Here is a 24419-nt window from a genome sequence, read left to right on the forward strand (position 1 = left end):
ACACTCCACTAAGTGAAACAGTAATTGCAAGCCATGTAAAATGAAACGAGAAGCCAAATTGATTCCCAAGATAAAATGTTTATTTGGACTAACTCTTCAAATGGGCATACATTCACCATCTTTAAACAAAACCAGTACACATGTCTAGGGCAGGATGATGAGCAATCCTTAGAAGATAATGCCTTCCTTAGTAATTATTGTTCATAAATGAAGAATTAGTTACAAACTTACAGCCTTGTATGCAAAAACCTTACACAGGGGTTGTTTTCAGTAAGACTATTCCAATACTTGGAGAAAGAGAGTATGTAGAACAAGATCCTGATTGTTCACTACCAGTCTCACATCACAGTCTTTAATTAGAAGAAAATGTTAGTGGGGAAAAAATATCTAGTGCCAAAATGAATGCTCTCAAGCACTGGAAAGCAAATATGAATGGTAAAGTACCTATAGAAATTAAATTATCTTAGCTAATGAAATTTCCATCTTTGACTGAAAAGAATGAAAATACCATTACAGACTGGAGGAATGAGTTCCATAAAAAGCCTTTCTCTGGATTTGCCTTCTTAGTAGGCTTCTGTATAAAACCACATCAATTAAGATGCTGGGGTTTCAGTGGAAGTAGTACTGGAACAAAGAAATAATCTTAAAATATATATTAATTTACCACATTTAGCCCTTTATGAATCTTATAAAATACTACTCTTCTACATACTGCACATAAAAAAAAGTTTATATATATATATATATGAATATATACATATAAAGGCAAAGCCGACCATTGTGGCATTAAAAAAAAACAAAACACAACACAAAGCACAAGCAGACACACTGAAAGTTATGCAGTAATGAGGAGTGTATGCTTCACGTGTGCGTTAGTGTAACAGTGCTTCCTATCCTAAAACACTCTTTTAACTGTCTAAGCAGAGTGCTTTTCCCACATCTGCTCTACCAGTGATTTTCCCAATCACCACAAATGTTACTTAATTTCTTGCTATCTTTGCTATATTTAGCACAAAATCAGAAATAAGGCAAAATAATGTTTCAGAACTCTGAATATCTGAGGACATTCACATCTTCCAAAAATTAATGTTAAATACTACTGGAGCACAAAAAATGGTATCCCTGAACTGCAACATCTTTCTGTCCCTACCAAGATGTCCAAATTATTCCAGAGTTATCCATGCTGCTTAAGTAAGGATGACAATTATTGACAGGCATCCCTTTTGTCTTAGCAAGTTCTGAATGACAACTTAAAGCTTCAGGATGGGTGTGTGCTCACGATTTCTGGTCCAAAACCACCTCCAAGGACAGAGAACAAGGAAATCCGTTCTGATATCGTTCACAAGTTTGGAGTGGATATCAGAGCTGATGGGCATTCTTGTGATTGGCCTCATGCTGAGCTCTGTAAAACTCGATTCTAATCTTCATATTCCAGCTACAAGAGTGAAATCCACTCTTTATGTACCTAGCATATATTTTACCAAAAAATTTAACAGTTTAGTATACAAGGAAAGTAAGACAGAAGATTGCATTTAACTACCTTCTCTTTCATCAGCCTCCCTGAAAAGAACAATCAAGCAAACAACCAAGAACACCTCGAAAACTACTCCACAAAAATTCAATTTTTTCCCCCAATGATAAATAAAATCTGCCTCCCTGATAAAGCAAAAGTGCCCCCCGAAAATGGGTTGAAATATCTAGGGAATAAAAGAGACAGATGTCTTTGTAAAGTTTTCAGGTCATAAGGACTTGATCTAGCATCCACTAAAGTTTTATCCAGTGAAAGACTAACCTCAGAATTCATCATTTCTCTGGGGATGCTTGTTCAGGACTGCAGTCCAGCTGAGATATCATCCACTGGCAGGCACTGAAATGAATGCCATCAGCATAATGGTGTACAACCCTTTTTAAAACTCAAGCATGAGCTACCAGGGAATTCCCTGAATACTCCTCGGAGTGTTATGTGGAGTGCAGCACTTTGTAGCTGGTGTTTAAGCTTGAAAAACAGTATGACAAACTGAGCAGTGGAAACTCCAAGAGTATTCTTCACTACCCACCAAATCATACTAGCAAAGAATGACCACAGGCACAAGACTAAAACAAACCCTAGGCTCCAGGGTTCAGAACTCCCAGGTCAAGATTACGCACTTGTTTTGGGGAATGGAATTCTAGAGAAGCCTACAAACTGGGACCATCACAGGAAGAACACAGAAATACAAAAATGAGAGGATTAAAAAACAGAAGGGGTGCTAATGATCCCCCTCTAGCATATTCCCTTTAAAACGGTGTACTTAAAAACTTTAAATTCAGATATAAATTGGTTTCAAAATTGTCTGGCAGTTTTAAAGACTTTCATAAGTCATAATATTATTCACCAGAATTCATCAGAAAGGTCCCTGTAGCCCCCTGAATAACTATTACCACTTCTTTATGCATCAATATTGCTTAAATTAATAAAAACATGGAAAACATTAAAATGTCAATGTGTATGCAGAAAAAAATAACAAGTTTTAACAGAAAGACTCCCAATATTTCAAGGTTAAAGGCTTGATTCAGTCTCCATGAAAACTAGTGGGACCTGTCCCATAGCAACCAGTGGACTTTGGACTAGGCCTTAATAAGAGACAACAACATATTGTGTTTTATGCAGTAGGAACTCACACAAAGTACACTTCTGTATGGACGGTGCATGTAGTGCAACTTCTGCAGTGCACGTTTTCAAACAGCTATATTTTAGCCAGTAAAACGAGTCACCAAGCCAACAACACTGCATGCTATGTCAAACTAGGCAGTAAAACAAAAACCAATACCCATTCAAAGACATTCATGTCGTTACTGTTGCCTAGTGAGCAGCTTTGTAAGAAGCTTAATGATGCATCCACTTGAACTCCAACACCAATTTGAAAGGCAAAAAGCTGCATGAGCACAATGGCCTGATTGATTTTATATGTGCTCTGGATGACTTTGAAGGCAGGATATCATCTCTTTGACAGGCTTCCCTTCATAGCAGATTTGATATACAGCAGTGAACAGTGGAAACCTAAGGAAACAAGGTGGGGGTAAGCAAACAGCGTAAGATCATTCTGTAATATTTTCTTAAAGGAAAGAGACAAAATGGAATGAGGAGAGGGAAGAGAAAGAGGGAGACTGAAAAATCAATTTCTTTTAGCATTTGTCAAGCACTCAAGGTGAGCTGAAAAGTGCGGGATAAATACAGAACCTACATGCATCTCAACAGTGAGTCACTCAGAAGCCTAGCTAGGTATAATGGAGCCTGCAGCATTCATTATGCATGGTACAACTATTATGATAGCTAACAACACAAGAAGAAATAAAACCACATCTTTCTTTGATATTCTTACAGCAGTTCTGGCATGTCAGTTTTGCATTGCATCTGAACATTGATGTGATAATATGACACAAAGAGACAGAAGAAGAGATTGAAGGTTGAGTTTTTAATGATAAGAGTGCAAAATGAAATGTGGATTTTGAAACTCTCATCTCTCTCTTTTTTTTTGGAGGGGCACATTTCCAATGAAGCACAAATTATCCAGACTATTTTTATAATCTGAAGGGAATTACAGCCATCAAACTTTATATTTGTTTTCTTTTCATCCCAGACAGTTAGAGCTAGATGAGTACAATTTTCAGACACAGCCTGATGAATTTTAGGGGTAAATAATCTGTACAGCAAAATAAACATGCCATTTCAAAGTGGCTGACAAATTTCTGACATACATCCTGTTATTTTGAGTTGCACTTTCTCCTTGAGAAAGTGATTCCATCAGTGATGCCAAGGTTCTATCTGTAATGCCCAAAGGCAACTCAGATCAGAACTCCCAACCAGTACTGGGCACTGTACATGCATGCCAATGTGTTATGGCTATGATGTGTTATACTGAGCTAACTCTGACATCACCACATAGCTCTGAACTACACTCCTCAAAAGGAAAGCCAAGAGCTGTCCAACTGAGAGCACCACTACAGCAGGTACAGAATTCCTACGTGAATGAATCTCTACGTGCAATACTTTGCATTACTGAGAAAAAGAAGTGGTGGCATGGACATGCTTGTGGATAGAGTTCTTTTTTTTTTATGGCTCTTACTGGAAGTGCTCAAATACGAAATGCTGCATTTTGAATTATCTGAAATATTTTCCTGTCTTGCTATGAAATGCACATCTATCTCTTTTGATTTATTTTTGTGGAAAATAAGATGAAAATAACTGCAATAGCAGAAAGAATTTCAAGCCAATCCAACTGACTGGGTTTTGCCTTTACTTCATCAGTGGAACCCAAATTAGCAGATTGTCACAGAACTGTTTGATACTGTTTTGGTTGTATAGTCCTTACCAGTGAATGTGCAGAATAAAATATGTAAAGATTTTTGCATGTATTAACAAGCCTCACTTGTTATTCAGTTCACATGATATATTGGGCTGGGGGCTGCATTTGCTTTTAATATAACACAAACATAGGCAATAAAATCAAATTTATTATGTCTACATGAGAGAGCCACAAACGTATTGTGCAGCTACTGGAACAAAACCAAGTTTCACATAGCTTTAGAAACAGCACTGATTGCCATCAGAAAGCTCAGAGAAGAGGGACCACTATTACAGAGCACATCTTGCTACACTTCTTGCTGTTTATCACAGAGAAGATTACTCTGTTGTGCATGTCTGCCACACTTCACCCAGGGAATGAAGAATCAAGACTGACTGCAGGCTCATGGCCAGCAAAGTCCAAACACATCTTATGTCTGAGCACACTAAGAGGGTTAGCTCCACAGCTGCTGAAATGAAAGAACAAACTGCACTGTAAATACCAGCAAGCACCAGTAATGTTACCAAGGCTCTTCTGCTGAACCTCACTGACTTTTTGAGTATTCTTATGGAGCCTTGGGAGTCTACTTACAGGATAAGCATATGAAATTCTACTCTAGTGTTCTACCTCTTCACCTTGAAACCATGACTTCTTTTACTGTGCTTTGTGTTTTAAAGCAGTAACAAATGAGTTCTTGGAAAAAAAAAAGCACTTTGAAAGTTGCTTTTAAAAGTCTTGTTGAATGACACCTCTCATGAAGAACCAACACATATGTTGGTGTACCAGAAGAACAGAAGCAACTGGCTGCTTTCATGTTTTTCACTAAAAACACTGTCCAAAAGTTCATATAATGTGCTCTGTTTGTTGTACAGGAAAAACAAAATAAAAGAAAGAAACAGGAAAAAAATAATCTAATAGTATCCTGTCTTATAAACACCAGGGACCAAAGGCAATATTTAATTATTTTTTTCTGAAGTTAGCTTAATTACTGTACACTGCAGAGACAGGCCTAGGTGACTTACTCACAAAGAGAAGGTTAAAAAAATAAGCAATTTCATATAGCTACTCCATTAAAACTCGATTTTAAAAACTGTTTTGGAAGAATTAAGGACAAGACTAGGTCTTCTGACTGGCAGTCATTTATTTTCTGATTTGTGTCACCTACGAACAGGAACAGATGGCAATAATGTATCCCTTAATCTCACCAGGAGAGAACTGTGCATGTGGTTGTAGGAATCCTGTATATGCTGACTCAAATTCAGATGAACAAGGCAGGACAACCTGCTTAATTTCATGCAACAAAACTGACCTAGACAAGCTGATGGCAGGCTTCACCCTGGATCTGACTGGAAGTCAAATAAGGAAAAAAACTGCAGTATCTAAGCTAGTGGAAAAACGCACCTACAGTACTTAGTTATATGGATCCTTAATAACAAAGCTCCTCTTTTCAAAGATAAGCAATGAACTCATGACTATAAAACGAACTGCAGAGCCTCATTAAAAAGACTCTTTAGGGAGCTCTGTTTCATGTGTTTTATTCTTTTCACATGTTAAAATACACTCTGCTCTATCTTCCTATGACAGTAGGATACAGTTATACATCCTGGTGTAAACAAAAGAGAATTCAGGAATTTTGTACCACAACATTAGCTCTATCCACAGCAATATTATTTTGAGGTTTCATTCATTGTTTTCTGCATTTTAGCTGAGGATTAAGCCACTCTTATTACAATTATTTGCTTTTGGCAAAACCTTCACGTAAAAAGCAAGCTCAAAAATGTAAAAAGAGTTATAGAGATAAAAAGCTGCACGCAGAACTGAATTAATCTGTTCTTACTTACTTGTCCAACATTCCCTTCTGCTTGAGGATGCGATACACCTCTGCAGATGTCTGTGGTCCTTGCAGCTTCTGACCGTTCAACATCTCTTGCTCCAGTTCTTCAATGGACTTAATGAGAGGAAGAGAGAAAAGAAAAGCTTTGATCCAGTTTTTGTAAGCCTGAAAACATTGCCTGGATGGAAGTAAAGATGGTTTTTGCCTTCCCTAGTGATATGAGTATAGGTATTCTCCTACATTCTTGCCTGTAAACATTCTCCTTCCTACATCTGCATCTCCCACTGTCTTATCCCTCCAACTCCTTTTTTTTAAACACCTTCCCACTCATTCTATTCTTGTAACACACTCAAAAGTGAGAGGAAAGAGAAATACAGCCAACACATCTCAGATAACCATGCTATTACTCCAACGAACCAGGAGTGCTTACAACTTACAACAGTGGATTCCACCCAGTAAACAAAGTACCTTTCCAGTTTTAACAAATGCTTCTGCTACACGTCGATTCCGGCCACCGTAACATGTTGTGATGAGATCAGCAACTCCGCAGCTTTCCAGGAAAGTGGCAGTAGACACCTGTCCTTTGCAAAAAATTCTGGCAAAGGCAATCATCTCCATTAGGCCGAGACGAATAACAGCAGCTTTGGTATTGTCACCACAACGAAGGCCATCACAGAACCCAGCTCCTACTGCCACGATATTCTGGTAAGAAGAGAAAAAAAAAAAGGAAAATGATTCAATCAGAATCCCAGAAGACATGAAGGGACAAGAGTGCAGATGTCCTCAAGAACTGCAAATACTTTATTAACGTAAAACATTATTAATACTATTATTTTTTAGGATTTGTGGGATAACCTTAAAAAAGAAAAAAAAAGACATTAAATCTTACTAGTTAGTAAATTATTTCCAAGTACGAAAGCATAGTTAAAGCTCTGGAACAAGCTGCCCCGGAGGCTGTGAAGTTATTTTTATTGACTATCTTTAAAAACATGCCACACAACACCCAAACAAGATTTTATCTAGACTGAGCTGTTCCTACCCTGAGGTAGCGGTGAAGACAGAATGACATCCCATGGCCCTCTACCCATATTTTCTTTATGTTTAAAGTAACATGAGAAACTTCCATCGACTTTTGTGCCAATATGCTAGGAGGCCAAACTCAGCCAAGCTGATTGCATTCAGCCCCTTTAAGTATATGGAGATCATGTAACAGTAATAGTTAATAAAGTCTTCTTACAAATTTCATCACACAGGAAACCTTTCCTAAGCAAAAACTGTTGTTTTTTTTCCTTACATCTAGTGACAGCTTTCTACAAATACTGTACTGTTTTTTCATGATCAATCATCTCTATGATCAGCTTTGGTTTACAAACATAAAATAGAAATTAGTTCAGAGAAGCTTGAGCAAAATGACTGTAAAAGCTATTTTCTGAACTGTAAAGTAACAAGATCAGTCAACAGGAGTCACAGACCACCCACACTTAGTTTGCCTTTACAAAATAAATAAATAAATAAATAAACCCTCCAAGAGAGATGGGATTCTGAAGACCTCATAAAGAAAACAAGGATGCAACAGATACAGCACTGTTTTTCCATGCAACAGCAATAGCAGAGATCTCAACGAAAACTAGAGGACATCCAATACCACAGCACCCACTGTAGCTCCCGATACAGGAGACAGAAGCCTTTATCTGTTGCAGAAGATAAAACAACAGTCAGAAATTGCTACTGAAAACAACAAACAGCCAATTTTGTTTCATTTTTTTGGACTGCAAGAACTAGAAACTGCAGGTAGTTGCAGTGCTGTGTGCCCAGTCACAACTTCTCCCCTCTACCACATGGATGACTCTTTGCTTTTTAAGTACCAGCAAAGGTCTGAAGGCAGCCCTTAAAAACCACAGAGATTTTGACATCAGATGTGAGAGCAACAGCAGATGATCAGACTTAATGCCAGCACTTGAGCTCATCTTGGCTGTGATCAGACATCTCTTCTAGAGCAAATTCCAATATTTGTTCACTTGGTGGCAAAGTGAGAGAAGACAAAGAGGTATTTTAAAAGTTTTCAGATGGGATAACCCATTTAACTGGAATTTACATCCTCAAGAAGTCTAAATATTTAGCACAAAGAAAAAACAAAAATATTTTTGAATAACTTCTGGATGTTTTCCAGTACTTCTTGAACACTCCTGTAAGTGAAGCTTTCATGTCACTCTGACGCTGACTGTTTAGACTTAATTTTCCCCTTTGCAGTAGCCTATCCCATCATAAATTTCAGTACAATTATTACCTATGGCGTTTTGTTGCCTACTTCTGTCTTTCATAACGTTTGCCTTTGGAGTAATGCAAATATTGTTTGTCTTACCATGACAAGCTACTTCTGAGGAGATGGTGTAGGGAAGAAGGGAAGCTGTGATTCTAGCTTTGAACCACTTAGCTCCTCCTTTGGACAATGCCCCCAATGTATGTTGTTGCACACAGCTTGCAAATGAGGAAATAAAACAACTCCTTCTGCTCTTGAGTACACACCCACACCTAGGAGACTGTTTTAATCTGTTCAACATAACACACAGACCACACTCAAGAACTTATAAAATCCAACATCTGGTTTCATTTAAATTCTTCAAGAATCTATGACAGCTCCTTCCTGTCTAATACACTGTAGAAAAGAACAGAATTATGCCACAGAGAAAGTTACGCTTTACTGAAAAGAAACTTCTCCTTTTAAAAGCAAAACAGCCTCAAAAACTTGATCTTGTTTTGGGCAAAAAGATGATTTAAGTCTCAAAAGAGACAACTTGCTATTTGAAACCTCTGGTGAGCTGAGTCTATTTCAGAAAGTTGAATAAGCAAAGCACAAATCAACACACAAGAGCCTATTAGCACTAGCACTATACTAATCACCTGAGAAGAAGACTGTGTGTTATCAGGTTTCTGTATAGCAAAATACATGTACTGTATCTGATAAATGCAAAGCGTACCAGCTCAGCACTGTACCCAATAAGCAAAGACAACCTTAGCCTACAGACAAACCTGCTGTTCTAAAGCTTCAAAAATACCATCAGATCAAACCTGAAATGACTACAATTCAATGTTCCTCTTGGACTATGGGATTCAGAGCTCTCAAAACCACTTCATACTTGAGCAAATGTTTCCCCAGACTCAACAGCTTTTTCCATTAAAGCATGCATCCTATAAGCAAGATGTACAGGGTGCTTTTATACTGAATATGGTTTTAAGCTATTAAAATACTTTTCAGTAACAGCTGACTCTCTGTCTGGTCTCATACCCTGAATCTCACATTAGCAGATCTAGAAAGTGAGCAAGGCCTGGACTGTTATTTTATCTCCAGGATACTGAAAGGAAACTCCAGAAAAAAAAAATGTTGGGCAGTGCCCACAGTGTTTTTCAGGTTAAGTGAGAAAGCTTATCCTCTATTTGGACACCATCTGCGAGCATGCCAGAAGTCACAAATGCAGTAGATGACCCAAGAAACATGGCTACCAAAACTGCAGACTTTGCTGACACATGTCAGTGTGAAGAAATACCCAGCTTTCAGTCCTGCTCTGCTTAGGCTACGTTTGTGGGGTGCTCATGAAGACATCCGCAGAGGCCACTTCTGACCCTAATTAAGAAGGTTATTAGAGGACTACACAGATATTTTAATTCACCTGGGAGATCAAGTGTTCCTTGATGTAGCACCACAGCTCAGCACATGAATTTGTAGAAGCTAGGAGGTCAAATACAGACTCAACAAATTAAGGACAGCATCAGCAGGACTGTTAAAAGATGCTCAGTATAAACCATTTGCTTGATCCTGGCAAACCTGAACATATATAAAGGATTTAATTTCCAACTAATCTGAGGAAAGCATAGCTTCTATAGTAGCTAGACTGACCAACTGACAATGATTGCCATAAACAAACATCACAGGAACACCTTTGTAAATGATAATGCTGCATTACATACTTTGGTAAACAATAAATCACTTATACTTCTTTGTTCTTTGCTTAAGTTGTAGCCTTAAGATTAAGAGGAAAACCTAAAGCTCTGCTGGGAAAAGCAACCACAGCTGCAGCTCTCCTCCCTCCAAGAACTGTCATTTATGCCTTAATCCTTATTCAGGTCACCTTTAAGTATTTCCTAGGAAAACTCCACACTATCTGGCAAATGGCAGCTGGAACCTGTGGGTAGCCTGAGGTTGGGCTGCCCATAAAGACATCCAGACACTTTGAACTACCCATGTTTGAAACCAGTTCATTCCTAACCTCACCCCTTAGAAAAGGCTGACAGCTAAACGTGAAATGCGCTTCGGTCCTCAGAAGAACAATTCCTCATACAAAACCCTCCAAGCACATCTTGTTCCTACAGCCAGCAAGTTACTGTAGACAGATGTTCTTCCTCAAAATCACTGGATTTTGTGAAATGACTGCCATTAGCAGTCTCTCAGCTGATGCAAGACTGCAGTTTCACTGCACCTATTTCTATACTTCAATACATCTCCATCTGCCCATTGTCACAGAACATAAACACAGCAAACAAAGTGGATATTCAGTCTATATGTGCACATATATAAATAGCAATAAAGCATGTGTTCATGATCACCCAGCTGCAATACCTATTATTACAGTCTGAATTTAAATATGCTTCAAAAGACAAATTTCAAACCTAAAATTATCATTATTGTGAGGGAAAGCTGAGCTTACAGCACTCTCTATTATGCTTCTGTATTTTTTCTCCCAACCTTTAGGCAATCATCCACTTTTGAAATCTTGCTTGCTTGCAGAAATAGAGTGAGGTAAGTCCTGATCTGCAACAAGAGCTAGGCTGTGGTGCCTGATGAATCAAGAAAAGATTCCTTTTCCCAAGCAGGTACATATGGAAAAATGCAGAAGCTGGAAGGATATGCTACTTCTCGCAGTGTGGCATTTCTCATTCATTAAATCCCTGTACAGGAATTGATTTTACTATTTCTGTATGAGAAAAGAAAGTTTTGATAAGCATGTGCACCTGCTTGCTTCTAACTTCCAAAATGTAGTTTGCAGGGATGCTCCTGTCAGTATGACACAGCATGGCTATAGAAAAAGACCAGACCCTCTGTTTTCATGCACGTCTCTGCACAACACAGTACTGACACCTTCTGAAATAGGAATTTCTTCCTTCCATCACGTTAAGTAATGCTAATTTTTATTATTTCTCATCAAGTAACTTTGCAAATCTGATTAAGTAACTGTCAGTCAACAAAACCTGCACTTGGGAGTTTGTGCCTCTCAATTAGGTACAAAATACTAAGATCAACTTGTTTTGAAATACCAGCTGTCATTCACAGTTTTCTTCAGAAGTCACACCATGCACTCCTTTGGAAGTTTCAGTTTGGCTAACAAAATATGCCACAACCAACACCAAACGACCAGAGCACAGAAAACATGTAGATTTTTAGAAATGCAACCACAGAGCTCAATCTGCAGGTTGCAAGATGAATAATGGAGCAGGAGGGAGGAACAAAACAAGCTCACAAAAAAAATCCACAAAGTTTGACCTCAGCCCCTTTTCAGGTCAAGAAGGACAATTGATTTAAATTATTCTGCACTTCCAGAGAGATGTTGGTCTGTTGCCTGTCTTAGACTTTCATAATGGAGTCTGAGTGCCTGCTGACTGACAGCTGACTTAGTCCAGAGATTTTTCTGGAGGAAACAACTGTCTGGGAATGAACTCACTTATTAAGCAAGAATTCAAGATGGTAAAAAACCACCAGGATGAGTGGATTTAAAACTAAAAAATCTGTTGTATTTGTTTTTTTACTTATGTCATGGGTCTATATGTGGGAATTTGTCACCTTGCTTATCACTACAACAGCAGTTTCAAGCAATGGCTGTGGAGCCACATTATGACCTCTACAAATGCCTCCAAGATAGTTATCAGATAATGTGAGCTACTGGCCAGGGTCCCAAGCTACTGATGTTTTTCCTTCATAAATGGCCTGTAAATTAACCTAAAAAAATCAATATGTTTAAGCTAGCCTTTGCTTCCCGTCAACATCAACATCAATTTTATTACCAAAAAATAACATCCAGATAAGTAAACTCTCCAAAATAACTTTTTTTTCCTATTCAAGTTATTTTCGTATGTGGTCATCCACGTGAATTTTATGTGTCTTGTGTCGACAAAGTGTAACACACAATAGTGCTCACATTACATAAGTCAGTGGAGAGGAGAATATTTCACTCATCAGACATCAAGGATTAATACCAACTTCTCGCTTTATTTCTGTGAATGCACCACGGTATAACAAAAAAGTGAACTAAGATGTATTTAGAAATACTCTGACCGGTTAGGTGAAATTAACACTTGTTTTGTCATTGCATGTAAGCTAAGTGGAAGATACAGAAAGAGAACTTAAGAGACAATGAGACAAGGGTCTAAAAGCCAGTTCTCTGAACATGCTGCTGCCCACTTTCACATCTGGTTCTTCAGGAACTGCTACATAACAATTTTATAAAGTACAACAAGCTTGAATTTCTAAATGAAAATATCCACTATTTTTCTACAAGGATCCCTGTTCCATCTGTGCACAAGCTGCAGCCTGTTAATCTCACCTTCAGAGCACCACAAAGCTCAACAGTATCCGCATCATCTACTACAGTTATTCGGAAGTTTGGAGTCTGCAGGAGCTCTTTGAAGAGAAGGCCATTTTCCAAGATCTTGCTGCCTGTTGAGAGATAAAAACCATCAATTAATAATTGATTTGGGTATTATTTAGTCTTTTCTGTGCCAGTTTGACTGCATAAAAGCAGAGATAAGGTTGTCATCCTAAACAGACTCCTTCACACTTAAAAGCTCTATGCACTGAGTTTCTCTGGATTCATAATCCATTGCCTGCTCATCAAGAGATTCCAAATAATAATCCCATTAATTCCCTATACTCTCTTTTTTTCTTTGAACATTCTCCTTAAAATAACAGTTAATAATAAAGCAAAGGTAAATTTGAAATACAGCAGGTGCAGTTCTGCCTATTATTTTAAGGCCTTCATTCTAGAAAAATGCCTACTGATAAAGGCACATTAAGGATACTACATAAATTGAGTATGTTGACATTCTCAGCTGTTTATAAACATGGAAAGGTAATGTAACCACTTAAAAAATAAGTTAAAATACAGAACCATTAGTAAGAAGTTAGCTAAAAAAAAAAGCACAAAACTGTAAAAATAAACACTGAAAAAATAATGTAAACTCCCTATTATATAGGAGTATATATATGTGCATACATACACACATATGCTTATTCAGAGACTGTGAAATGAAACAGACATCTATATAGGTACCACCTGTGACCTTTACACCTGAGCTGGAATACAGAGTATATAATCATTTATATATATATCAAGCCATGCAGATCCAAGAAATATCGTAAGCATAGCAATAAAAGCAGTTTGCTAAGTACAGAGTGACCAAAAGCATGCTTGGCATTTCGTGTGCTAAGGTGAAACTCTTGTGAGACATGTTAAAACTGCATTTATCTCTCCCTCTAGTCCCAGTATTCTCCCAGTACTTTTGGACACGTAAACATTCTAGGAAATTTAACGTTAAAATCAGAGGGATCCCAGAGCTTCTGATGCTGAAAACTATGAAATCTGACCTATTTGCTGTGCACCTGTGAGGACAGGAACATACTTGCAACTCCTATTACTTGGAACATTACCTATTGTGGTTTCACAGAACTTCTCTGCTGCCACTTCATTGGCAATGTTTGCTCCCATCAGCACACTGATGTCTATTCCCATCTTCTCTCGAATGATGTCAGAGATCAGTTTCAGTCCCTCTGGGCCTTCATCTATTCCCTGCAGCCAAAATTAAATGGAATTACTAACAAGGCATTAAGTTAGACACCCACACTTACAAATGGCACCTCACTGACTTGTTCTGTTTAGAGGTACCTGAACTGAAACAGCAGAGACCGATTCTCTCCTGTGTAACACCAACAGCAGTTCACCCAGAGAAATGCATCTTAATCACCTTGAAGAATACTGCAAATGAAACAGCAGTTCACAGATATGAAGAAAGCTGAACAACTCAGAATACTTCAACTTCTAAGGATAATCCTGTTGTGCATTTATAAAGCACTCTTCATGAAAGGTGAAAGTAGGGGGAGAAACAGGTCTTTAGAAAAGGCCACCCTAGATTAATGCAGCAATGGAGAACAGAATCTGGTACCCTGAATTGCTTGAATCACCAACACAAAGTAAGACCACTTGACTTTCAAAAAATTGTTTTCTCTTATTTTGTTCTGTAAATAGAATAAGAGACTCCTTTTGAGCTTTTAGGGGCATGGTAGACTACTGAAATGGTCTTTCTTTCCTACAGCATGTAAGTTTTGATTCATTACAATTTCTTAATGCTGACAAGGCATGGTAATTTGTAATGTTATGCCTGAAAGCAAAAAGGCAGTGTGATCCACTACTACTTCAAGATAACCATACACACACAGACACATGCACACACACACACACACACGCACATATTTGAATGCTGACAGTAGTGACATTTTAGACATGCAGCATTTGGTATTTTCACAGACCAGAGGTACCACTCCTTCCAAAACATCACACAATCAAAAGACAACTGCCAACAGAACGACAGCCAACAGAGCTTGCATTTCTGCGTGATTTTTTCAACCACTTAATGCACACTCTGCTTTCTCATATTTTATGAGCCATACAAAAAAAGAATTTGAAAGCAAGCAGATGCATAAATATTGCATTTTCCCCTAAGAGTACCAAGATGTTCCCATGAGGTAACTGCAAGGCCCTTTCTCCATCCTCCTAGCAAACATAAATAAACAGAAAAATATACGCACATTGGGAACAACACCAAAAATTTAAATGTGTAAACAACTATAATTCATCCATGCAAAAGGAGATGTAAGAGACTTGGGTGCCAAAAAACAGCTTTGCTATGAAACAAATGCAGCTCCTGACAAAGTTAAGGAATGCTGCATCCATTTCTTGAAGAGCCAAGTCCAACACAGAATGGCAGTCGCTGGGAGGAAAGCCAAATGCTCCCCCAAACCAAACCAAGGGTAACAATGATCCCCAAGCAATGCAAGTCTTATTTTGGGGTCTCACCTCTCGGTCCTAATGCCTGCCAAAGCAATACCCAGTGCCTGTGCACACATGGATAAAAATGAGCTCAATAGTGAGGCTGCCTGAGGAGGCTCCAAGTGCTCCCCGATTCCCAGCTCCCTGCTGAGCTGCACCCTACATTGTGTATGACTCAAGTTCCACTCATCTGCACAATCATTTGTCAGGTTTTCATAGATGCCACTGATCAACACTCATGTAAAGCAACATGTTTGAATGGGAATGCAGATTAACTAGCTGGCAGATGCCTTTATTTCCCAAAGACTCTGTTTTATTATCAGACATTAGGCTGTGCTTGAAAATTTGACTGTTAAAAAAGGCAAAAAGAAGAACTAAAGATGACACACTGCTAACTTGCTAAGCAATTTGGAAAGCTTAAAAAAGAGGCCCCACTAGTGATATTTTTCAGAGAACTGTGCTTTAACTGCCAAAGTTAACACAAACCTCTTTAATAGCACTAGTGGTGGGATAAGCATAATGAGACCACTAAAATATGACCTTGATGAAAACAGCATACATAAAAAAGCTGCAAAAGTAGGGAAAAGAGTGCATTCTTGCCTCTATTATTAGTTCCAACACTGCATATTAGTTCTGTCCTTTCTTCTTAAAGGATACTTTCAATGCAGTTATAGCATTCAATAAAAGCTAACACATGTTTCACATTCTTCTGCAAAAAAACAACCTGAAAGACATCACTCCATTTCTCCCTCAAAAAGTACCTATTGGTGCAACATCCCAGTACGACAAGGAAATGTGCCTAGTCATCAATTCTACCTCGCACAGCAGGTGTCAGTATTTTACCTACACTAGGGAAAAAATAGGGTTCTGTACCCCCTTCCCCTACTGCTTTTTTTTAACACAGCCCTTAACACTCCATTAAGGCACTTGTAATCAATAGGTTGAGCAGAACTCCTGAGGTAATGCAAGCCGAGATCCTGATTTCAGATATGCTGACATAAATCCTCATCTACTCCACCAGTTTAATCAGAGTTGTTTCCAGTATTAAGAACATGAGAACATAAATCACATTTTGCAAACTATAGAAGAATAAAGATTATCTTGAGCTTACAGAAGAAGGAGGCATAAACTGACAACTTCAAAGCAATGTAAGGTTTACAGCTTTAGGGCATCTAAGATAGCTATGTGGTTTGGGTGCCACGCATTCAACTCTTTTAATGCTGCTTTATTTTATCCTTCTACCACATGGAAAGCTTTTTCACAAAACAGAGCAAGTGCACTCAGGAAGCATTACTTTTTCATACATCTCAGTAATAAATCAAGTCAGCACTGTCAAAATAACATAAATTTGATGGGTTTAGTCAAACTAAAGACAAGCTTGTGGTCAGCAGTCGTAGGGTCTTTTTGTACTTTTTTTTTTTTAACCATAGATGCTTAAATGATCCATAAATTGATCGTATGCCAAAAAATGACAGCAGACAAGGGAATATGTGCTGAGAAAATGGTCTACTCTCAACTAAGTAGAAAGCATTCTTGATAACCTTGGGAGAACTAAAAAAAAACCAACAACACAAAACAAGAGAAGAAACATTTAAAATTTCTCCAATTATGAAAATTACAAAGCCTCTGGTGAAATACTTGCTTCCTACACCTCAGCCCCACTTCAAGTTCCCACTTCTCAACAATCTTTTTGGGCCGTGCTGAACAATCTCTGTTGTTGCAACATAATCTATGATATGAAAACGAGCTCAGTAACATGAATTTCTCCCAGTAGCTCTTAAAATGATTAACTCATTGCGTGGGGTGAGCATTAACAACCAAACCATTATGCTTGTGCTCTGCTCTCCATCTAACGATGCATTTGGAAACAACAAATAAAAGTCTGGGAAGCTTGATGGCACAAAACATATTTCTCTTCCCTTTCTTTTCAAGTCTTGTGAACGGCCTCATTTTCTTCTTCCACTAATGGCTTAGACAAATTCCATTCTCGTATCTCAAAAGGCCTAATGGAACAATCTAGTGAGTAGCACAGAGTTTTCATATTAAATTTTAAATGATCTTGTTTTAGAAAATCCCAGAACACGTTCTCTGTTTTTTCTTTATGCACAGTATTTGTTATACCTTTATCAGAGTTATACCGAGAGCTTTCTTGGGTACCCGTCCTGTGATTTCATCGCAGACCTTATGAATGAACTGATGAGGGATGACAAAAACCAGCAAGTCTGCATCCTGTACAGCTTCATTAAGGTTTGGGACAGCAACCTATGTAGGTAGGAGAAAGAAAGACCACATAACTTCTTAAAATTAACACTACACACAAATAGCATTAGGCAAGTAAAAGCACATTTTGGTCTTATACAGAATGCTACAAATTACTGAGCTTCATAACTGAAAATAATAATAACATAAGCTTCCCAGAAAAACCAAAGAATTGAGATTTTCAGATAAGCTATTATGTGCCTTGAAAGAAACATCTTCACAGCCACCAGCATGGTTAGTGTATAAAAAAACACCATAATGTTCAAACAAGTATTTTGAGTCAGAAAATGTAAAAATAAGAAGCTGCCTTCTCTTTGACAAAATAACCTGAATTTTTGATACATTAGTGCATGGTGTAAAGTTGTTTCCTTAAGTAGTTCCTCAAACAATAAAATTTCTTCCCCAGTCCTCTTATATACTCCTTTTCTCTGCACTCATACACTGTGTTTATTCTTTCCAAAGGTGACCTACTTTGGAAACACTTTACAGATTCCACTTATTCTTAACACTTGATGACCATCACAAATTAACACAAAGATTTAAAATCCAGGAAGTTTAATCACAGGTAAAGAAGAACAAATGTGAATGAGTAGGCAGGAGACAGGACAAACACCATGCTTGCTGTTAAAGGCTAAGGGAATGGGATTGTTAAAGATCAGGCAAAAGACAAAAAAAATACCAAAAACACACCCTGCAACTGATGCCAGTTCACATTTTTCCTGCCCCAAATCTTCACTGAACTGCCAGCTACTGCAGACTCTTCTGCTAATGTTTTTGGGGCAAGATTCCCCAGCAAGACGCCCACCAGCATGTTATACCGATGCAGAGTGGCTTCAGAGTCCCACTGTCCTGCCCTAGCAGTGCTACATCTAACGTGCTGGTTAAGCTGCACACAGCAACAGAAAACTGGGAATCAGATGAAGCCCAAGTGGTTTGCAGTCTGCTCAAGAAATAACCTAGCTCTCATCCTGGAGTTTCAGAATACTTTAAATCTCTTCAATTCTAATTGACCAGCCAGCTCCCATTCAAAGTTGAGGCCAAATGTTTTGCATCAAGTATGGTCAGAGCCATTAATGTTGCCCTCATTTTCAATTTATTTCCACAGAGAGAAATTGTAGAAACATAAAGACAATTATCAAGGAAAAAAAAAAAAGGTTAAAAAGTACAGTATGTTGGGTTTACCTGTAATTGAACTTGTTCAAGTCACTGATTTCAACAGTTAAACAGTACGTAGTTTGAAATATTATAACCTAACAATGTGAGCAAAATAAATTTCTATTTCCATTCACAGTGTGAGTGATATTCCCTCTGCTCTGTAAATATATCAAATTTAGCTTCCGTGCCTTACCACATTATCTGGCAGCTTGTATCCAGGGAGATATTTTACATTTTCATGTTCATTATTTATTATATCTGTCAGTTTTCTCCCATTAATATTCTCCTCGAAGACCCACATCTTCACTGTGGAAGCAAACTTTTGCAATTTTTTTACATTATTGCCTATTATTTTGGCAACCGCAGAGCCCCTGCAGGGAAGAAAACAGAACAAAAATATTTAAAAATTAAAAAAATAATAATAAGAAAAAAGATATTGCCCAAGAAAAAGAGCCTTTAAAATAAACAGAAGCTTTATTGGTTATTGGACCGATTACTGCTCAGCATTTCTGATTCAGTAAAGCAAGTGGAAAATATACCAGTCATTCACACCTGCTGCTTTCTCTCAAACAGATGTATCATGAGTACATAGGGCAGAACAGAAGCATTTGTTTGCTTACTGGCCATGCAGTGTAAGTTTGGGTTACTATATTTCCACAAACCAAACAGATTATATCTTCAATACAGTGGTAAAGGTGGCATATTAAATTTTTAAAACCACATCATTTCCACCATTCAGAAACAACAATTTTTCTTTGCTAAGATGAATAATTCTTCAATTTCTGTACAATGTTGCATTTAAAGCCAAGAAGCATTTATATTTTGCATAATTCCTAAGATTTATGGTTAGCCTGCCCAGCTCACAGAGTTTAATTATTGCAATGGCATCTTCCGCATTTGCAGGCAGATCATTCTATCACTGATCTCCTCAAGAAGAGCACACAATGAAACCTGTAGGATGACGATCATCTTTACTGCTCAAATCTCTATGCAGCCATTAAATTAATCAGAATTACTGAGCTACACACGTTATGAGAAATAAACACAACCTTTTCTTCTATTCGTAGCCTAAAATATATGGAGTAATGAAGCCTGTTTCTCTAGCTTGCTCTCCCAGGGCAAGAATATGGCTTCATAATTAGTGATAACATGCATGGGAGTAAAAAATAAATAAACTGGAAAGACGTGATAAAAATACAGAGTGGCAGGTCTGAGGCTTCCCACTTCTGCAGATCTCCTCATCTCCCTCCATTTAAATATCTGATACTGTGACTTCCTAGAGCTTGGTGTTGGGGTGGGGACGTAGGGACCTCACACTGAGAGCGGTGCTCCAACAGCACAGGTGGGTGTGTCACAGAAAGAAGGTTTTGTTCTGTGAGCAAGAGCATATTATGACAGCCTTTTATATAAAGCCTGGATCCTGGTAAGTCACTGTCTTCAGTTCTGAACTTCCTTATGCACTGTGTTTGATGTAGATAAAGACAGAAATAACCAATTCAGCAACTGCCCAGCTGGGATTTTCAGTTTGCTACCGAAGCGCTCAACAGCGTGTGCTTCTTCATCAAGACATTTATTCCATCACAATGTAACCCTTAAAATGCCTCAGCTGCCTTTTTTAATACTATAAGGCTGCAAGAAAAGTAAGAATTGTCTGGTTCCTGAATTCAAGAATGTTCTGACTGCTGCAGTTCCCCATATCCTGTTCTGTTGCAACAACTGCTGTACCAGAGAGCTTAGCAAGGTCAAACAGCTGACTCCAAGATGGCTTAAGGTGAAATACCAGTTCCCCACACCTGTTAATCCAACAGACAAGCCTGTATTCTCTCCTGTGTCTTACCACTCCTTATTATGTACTCTGGAATCACTACTGGCATTTCTGGCTTGTCTTGTAGTGCACTCCTGACACATCACAAGGCAAAGGAACTCCAACTCCTGCCAATTTATTCCCAAAAGTAGTATATGTAGTGTGAGCTAGGTTGAAATACTGGTGCCTATGGCTGACCAGTGACACAAAGATATCTGCAGTGAAAGATGCCCCCACAGAGCTTAGCCTGATGCGCTCCAGCTGTTGGGAAATGCTATTCAAGTAATGCAACAATTCTCTTCCCTGCAACCAATACCAAGCTCAATCCCATACACTTCTTATTTAACACTTTTGAAGAACTGCCTGAAGCTCAGTGAGCAGGACTGTCCACTTTGTCTCCTGTCCTTCACATTACTGTCATTGCTGTTCTAATTTCCCCACATTGCCTTAAAAGTACAATAATAAATCCAGAAACTCCTCAACTTGCCCTGTTATCATCACTAGTGGAGAACACAATATGCAAACACACACAGTACCACTAGCCCTACCACTTTCTCCTAAAAATAAATCTCCTTAATTAAACCATAAGTTTAATCTCTGGCTTTTCTACAGCAAGCTCCAGATATATGAACCCTTCTGTCCCAGTATGCCCATCTCCCTTTCCAAACCCTACAGTCCATGCCCAAGTTAGGTAAGTTGATTAACTAAGGGCAATGGCACAAGCAAGTGGCACAAGGATAAATTCTGTTCCCACAGCTTCTGTTAACATGCCCTGAAAGCATTATCACGTAAGAAAGCTACAATACACGTCAGAGGCAGTGCTTGTGGTATTCTACCTCAATCTGGCCACTGTTCTTGAACTCTGGGTCTCCAAGGCACATATATTCCCAAAGTGTACTCTATCTGCTTTGAAGCAGGGGTTAATTAACATTATTTTGTAAGGGTTCCAATTCAATCACTTATCTTCCAGCTGAGCAACTACAAATGGGCAAAGAGAAAAACACACAGCTCCTGCTCTTCTGCACCTTTTTAAGCCATCTGTCTGGATCCATGATCTTGCACCAAATGTCAAAGACCCTGCCAAGTTAATGGCATCGTTAAGGTGACCTTCCCCAGGCACACGAGCCAAATGAGTTTGGAAGCAGTTTGTCACCCAAGGTGATTAGTTCTGGCCTGTCATTGTTGTGCCAAGCTCCCTTCGTATTTTTTTCCATCCCAGATATAGGTGAAAGGGCTGTGAGAAAGCAAAGGCGTTCACTCCTGCACTTACTTGCAGGATAGGATCAGCTCACAAAGATCCCCCAAAAGCCTTAGTCTCCAAACTGAGGAGCTCACCCAATTCACCTACATACGTGCTTACACTTCACTCAGCACCAGGCAAACTGCTGTTACATATGTTTTATAAATACATCACCCCAAAACGTTAATAATGAAACACATGTAAGTGCTTTAATTTCCTTATATTTCCTTGTATCTGATAATTAAATGTTTCCATTTTAGGACCACAGGCCTCAATTCAATAGAAAAGTTGATCCACTATTAAACAAACTCATAAAAGTGTTTGTGGGTTATTACCTACTAGCTACAATCACATGTGTATTTTGCTTTCACCTCACTAGAACTGTATCACAGAATCACAGAACTGTAGGGGTTGGAAGGGACCTCCAGGGATCATGGAGTCCAGCCCCCTGCCAAAGCAGCTCCCTAGCCCAGGTTGCACAGGTAGGTGTCCAGGTGGGTCTTGAATGTCTCCAGAGAAGGAGACTCCACCACCTCTCTGTGCAGCTGTGCCACTGCTCCGTCACTGCACTGGGAAGAAGTTCCCACGCACATTTGTACAGAACTTCCTATGCTTCAGTTTGTGGTCATTTCCTCTCGTTCTATCGCCACACACTGCAGAGAGGAATCCAGTCTCGTCCCTTTGCCTTGCACTCCTCTGATATTTCTGGACGTGGATCAGATCCCCTCTGGGTCTTCTTTTTTTGAGGCTGAACAGCCACAGGTCTCTCAGCCTTTCCTCATAAGGGAGGTGTCCCATGCCCTTTATCATCTTTGTAGCCCTCCGTTGGGCTCTTTCAATGAGATCCCTGTCTTTTTTGTACTGGGGAGCCCAGAACTGGACACAATATTCCAGGTGAGGCCTCACCTTCATCACAGTAGAGATGAAGGATCACCTCCCTTGTCCTGCTGACCACACTCTTTTTATTGCACCCCAGGATGCCCTTGGCCTTCTTGACCACCAGCGCACACAGTGATAATGTGAGAAGTGTCTAAATGGGATGGATGTTGGAGTGGCAAAATGACCACATCTGCAGTGCCTGCAGACGAATTATCCATGGAGCACTGTGCTAAATTTCAAGTTTGGAAGAACGGCAACAACGAAAGATAAGCCAAAGCACACATCATGCACAACACAGAATCATTAAACTGCTGGAAAAGGCCTGTAAGACCATCTAGTCCAACCAGCTACACCTACTACCAATACTGCCCACTACACAGGCAGCCTGTGCCAGACAGCCCTAAATCAATCAGCTACGTCTTAGCCATTCTCTGCCTTTTATAATCATCTTACAATTCATCTTACAGCCAGCAAGAGGAAAGCTGTGCTGAAACATCTGTCATTTCCTTAAAAAAAAAAAAAAAGTAACAGAGTTCTGCAGTCGCTTATTTTCTGAATTACGCAAAACCACAGCAAAAGCCAATGGCAAGGGATGAGCAACAAGCCTGAGATCACCTCTACAAGCACCACATCTTGTTCAGCAAACTGCAGTGTGACCAGAAATAACATATCCCAGTGGCATCTTGTTGGACTCACCGGCCCCAGCCCTCTCCCCCTCCCCCCCAGAGCGCTGCGGTGCGGCCAATGACAGCAGGCTCGGGCGGGGACGGAGCTGTGGAGGCTCAGCCCGGGCCGGCGCTGCGTGCCCCTCAGGGCGGTACTCACCAGTTCCCCGAGCCCACGATGCACACCCTGAGGGGCGCCCCGGAGAGCGCCATGCCAGCGCCTCCCGCGCCCCGCCAATGGCCGCGGCGAAGGGCTCCGTGAGGCGGCGACTTCGCGCTCCCCCGCCTCCGCCGTCAGCGGTTCCTCTCACCTCCCTCCGTCCCTGCGGCTTGCCGGGAAGTGTAGTTCCGCCCCGTGCCTGCCCTCCTCTTTGCCGGCCCCCATGCGAGTGGCAGGGGACTGGTGAGCAGGCTTTTTGCCCTGTTCTTGTGGTCTGAGTTTTCTATTCAGCTAATAAAATGCGTTTCACAGGATCATAGTTTCATGAAGGTTGGAAAAGACCACTGCGATCGTCTCGCCCAAACCGTCAGCGCCACGGCCACTGAACCACGTCTCCCAGTGCCACAGTTCCAGTCATATATGCCACAATTCATGCCCTTCTGCTTTCTCCTCGTGTCAGGGCAGTGCTGAATGGCTTTGGAAGAAGTCAGGGAAGCATTGAGATGTTAAGAACTCAGCCACTAAGTAGCGAAGCAGTCAGGCAGGAGGACCTTTATGAGAGTTATGTCATCAAATATTCCTTTCTTCCCTGCCTTTAGCGCAAAACACATTGTTTTCCCTCCAGCACATGTCCCCAGGACAATAAATGCAGATGAGCTGTAATGTTGGTTCTGTGAGGACAGGTGGTTTTGAGTCATTGGTCGTAAACATTTTTGTCTAAACGGTATCTCTAATTACTCTCCTAGCTGCTTTTCATAGCCCAAAAGCTGGAAAGGAAAATACTGCAGATAGAGGAGAAGGAAGAGCAAGAAGTACAGGTTTCCCCAGGCAGTGGTCACAGCCTGAGCTTGCCAGAGTTCAAGAACCATCTAGACAACATTCTCAGAAACCAGGTCTGATTTTTGGATGGTCCCATGTGAAGCCAGGGGTTGGACTCAATGATCCTTATGGATCCCTTCCAACTCAAGATATTCTATGATTCTAAGTAACCTTAATACTGTTAAAA

The 24419-nt window shown here is 39.6% G+C and overlaps 1 protein-coding gene across 1 annotated transcript; it reads right to left on the reverse strand.

Annotated features, from left to right (window-relative positions):
- Positions 1–1632: 1632 nt before the first annotated feature.
- GPD1L (glycerol-3-phosphate dehydrogenase 1 like) lies at positions 1633–23501 on the reverse strand. The gene is made up of 8 exons (XM_065753468.1): positions 23414–23501; positions 18859–19036; positions 17373–17513; positions 13856–13994; positions 12753–12865; positions 6628–6861; positions 6167–6273; positions 1633–3040 (listed from the first exon to the last, which is right to left on the reverse strand). The coding sequence occupies exons 1-8, from the start codon at positions 23464–23466 to the stop codon at positions 2944–2946; spliced, it is 1062 nt and encodes a 353-aa protein (XP_065609540.1). The 5' UTR covers positions 23467–23501; the 3' UTR covers positions 1633–2943.
- Between the last annotated feature and the right edge of the window lie 918 nt (positions 23502–24419).

This window comes from Cyrtonyx montezumae, unplaced genomic scaffold (genome assembly GCF_038088225.1).
Source record: "Cyrtonyx montezumae isolate F1298 unplaced genomic scaffold, pur_monq_1.0 scaffold_8, whole genome shotgun sequence".
Classification (NCBI taxonomy): Eukaryota; Metazoa; Chordata; class Aves; order Galliformes; family Odontophoridae; genus Cyrtonyx; species Cyrtonyx montezumae.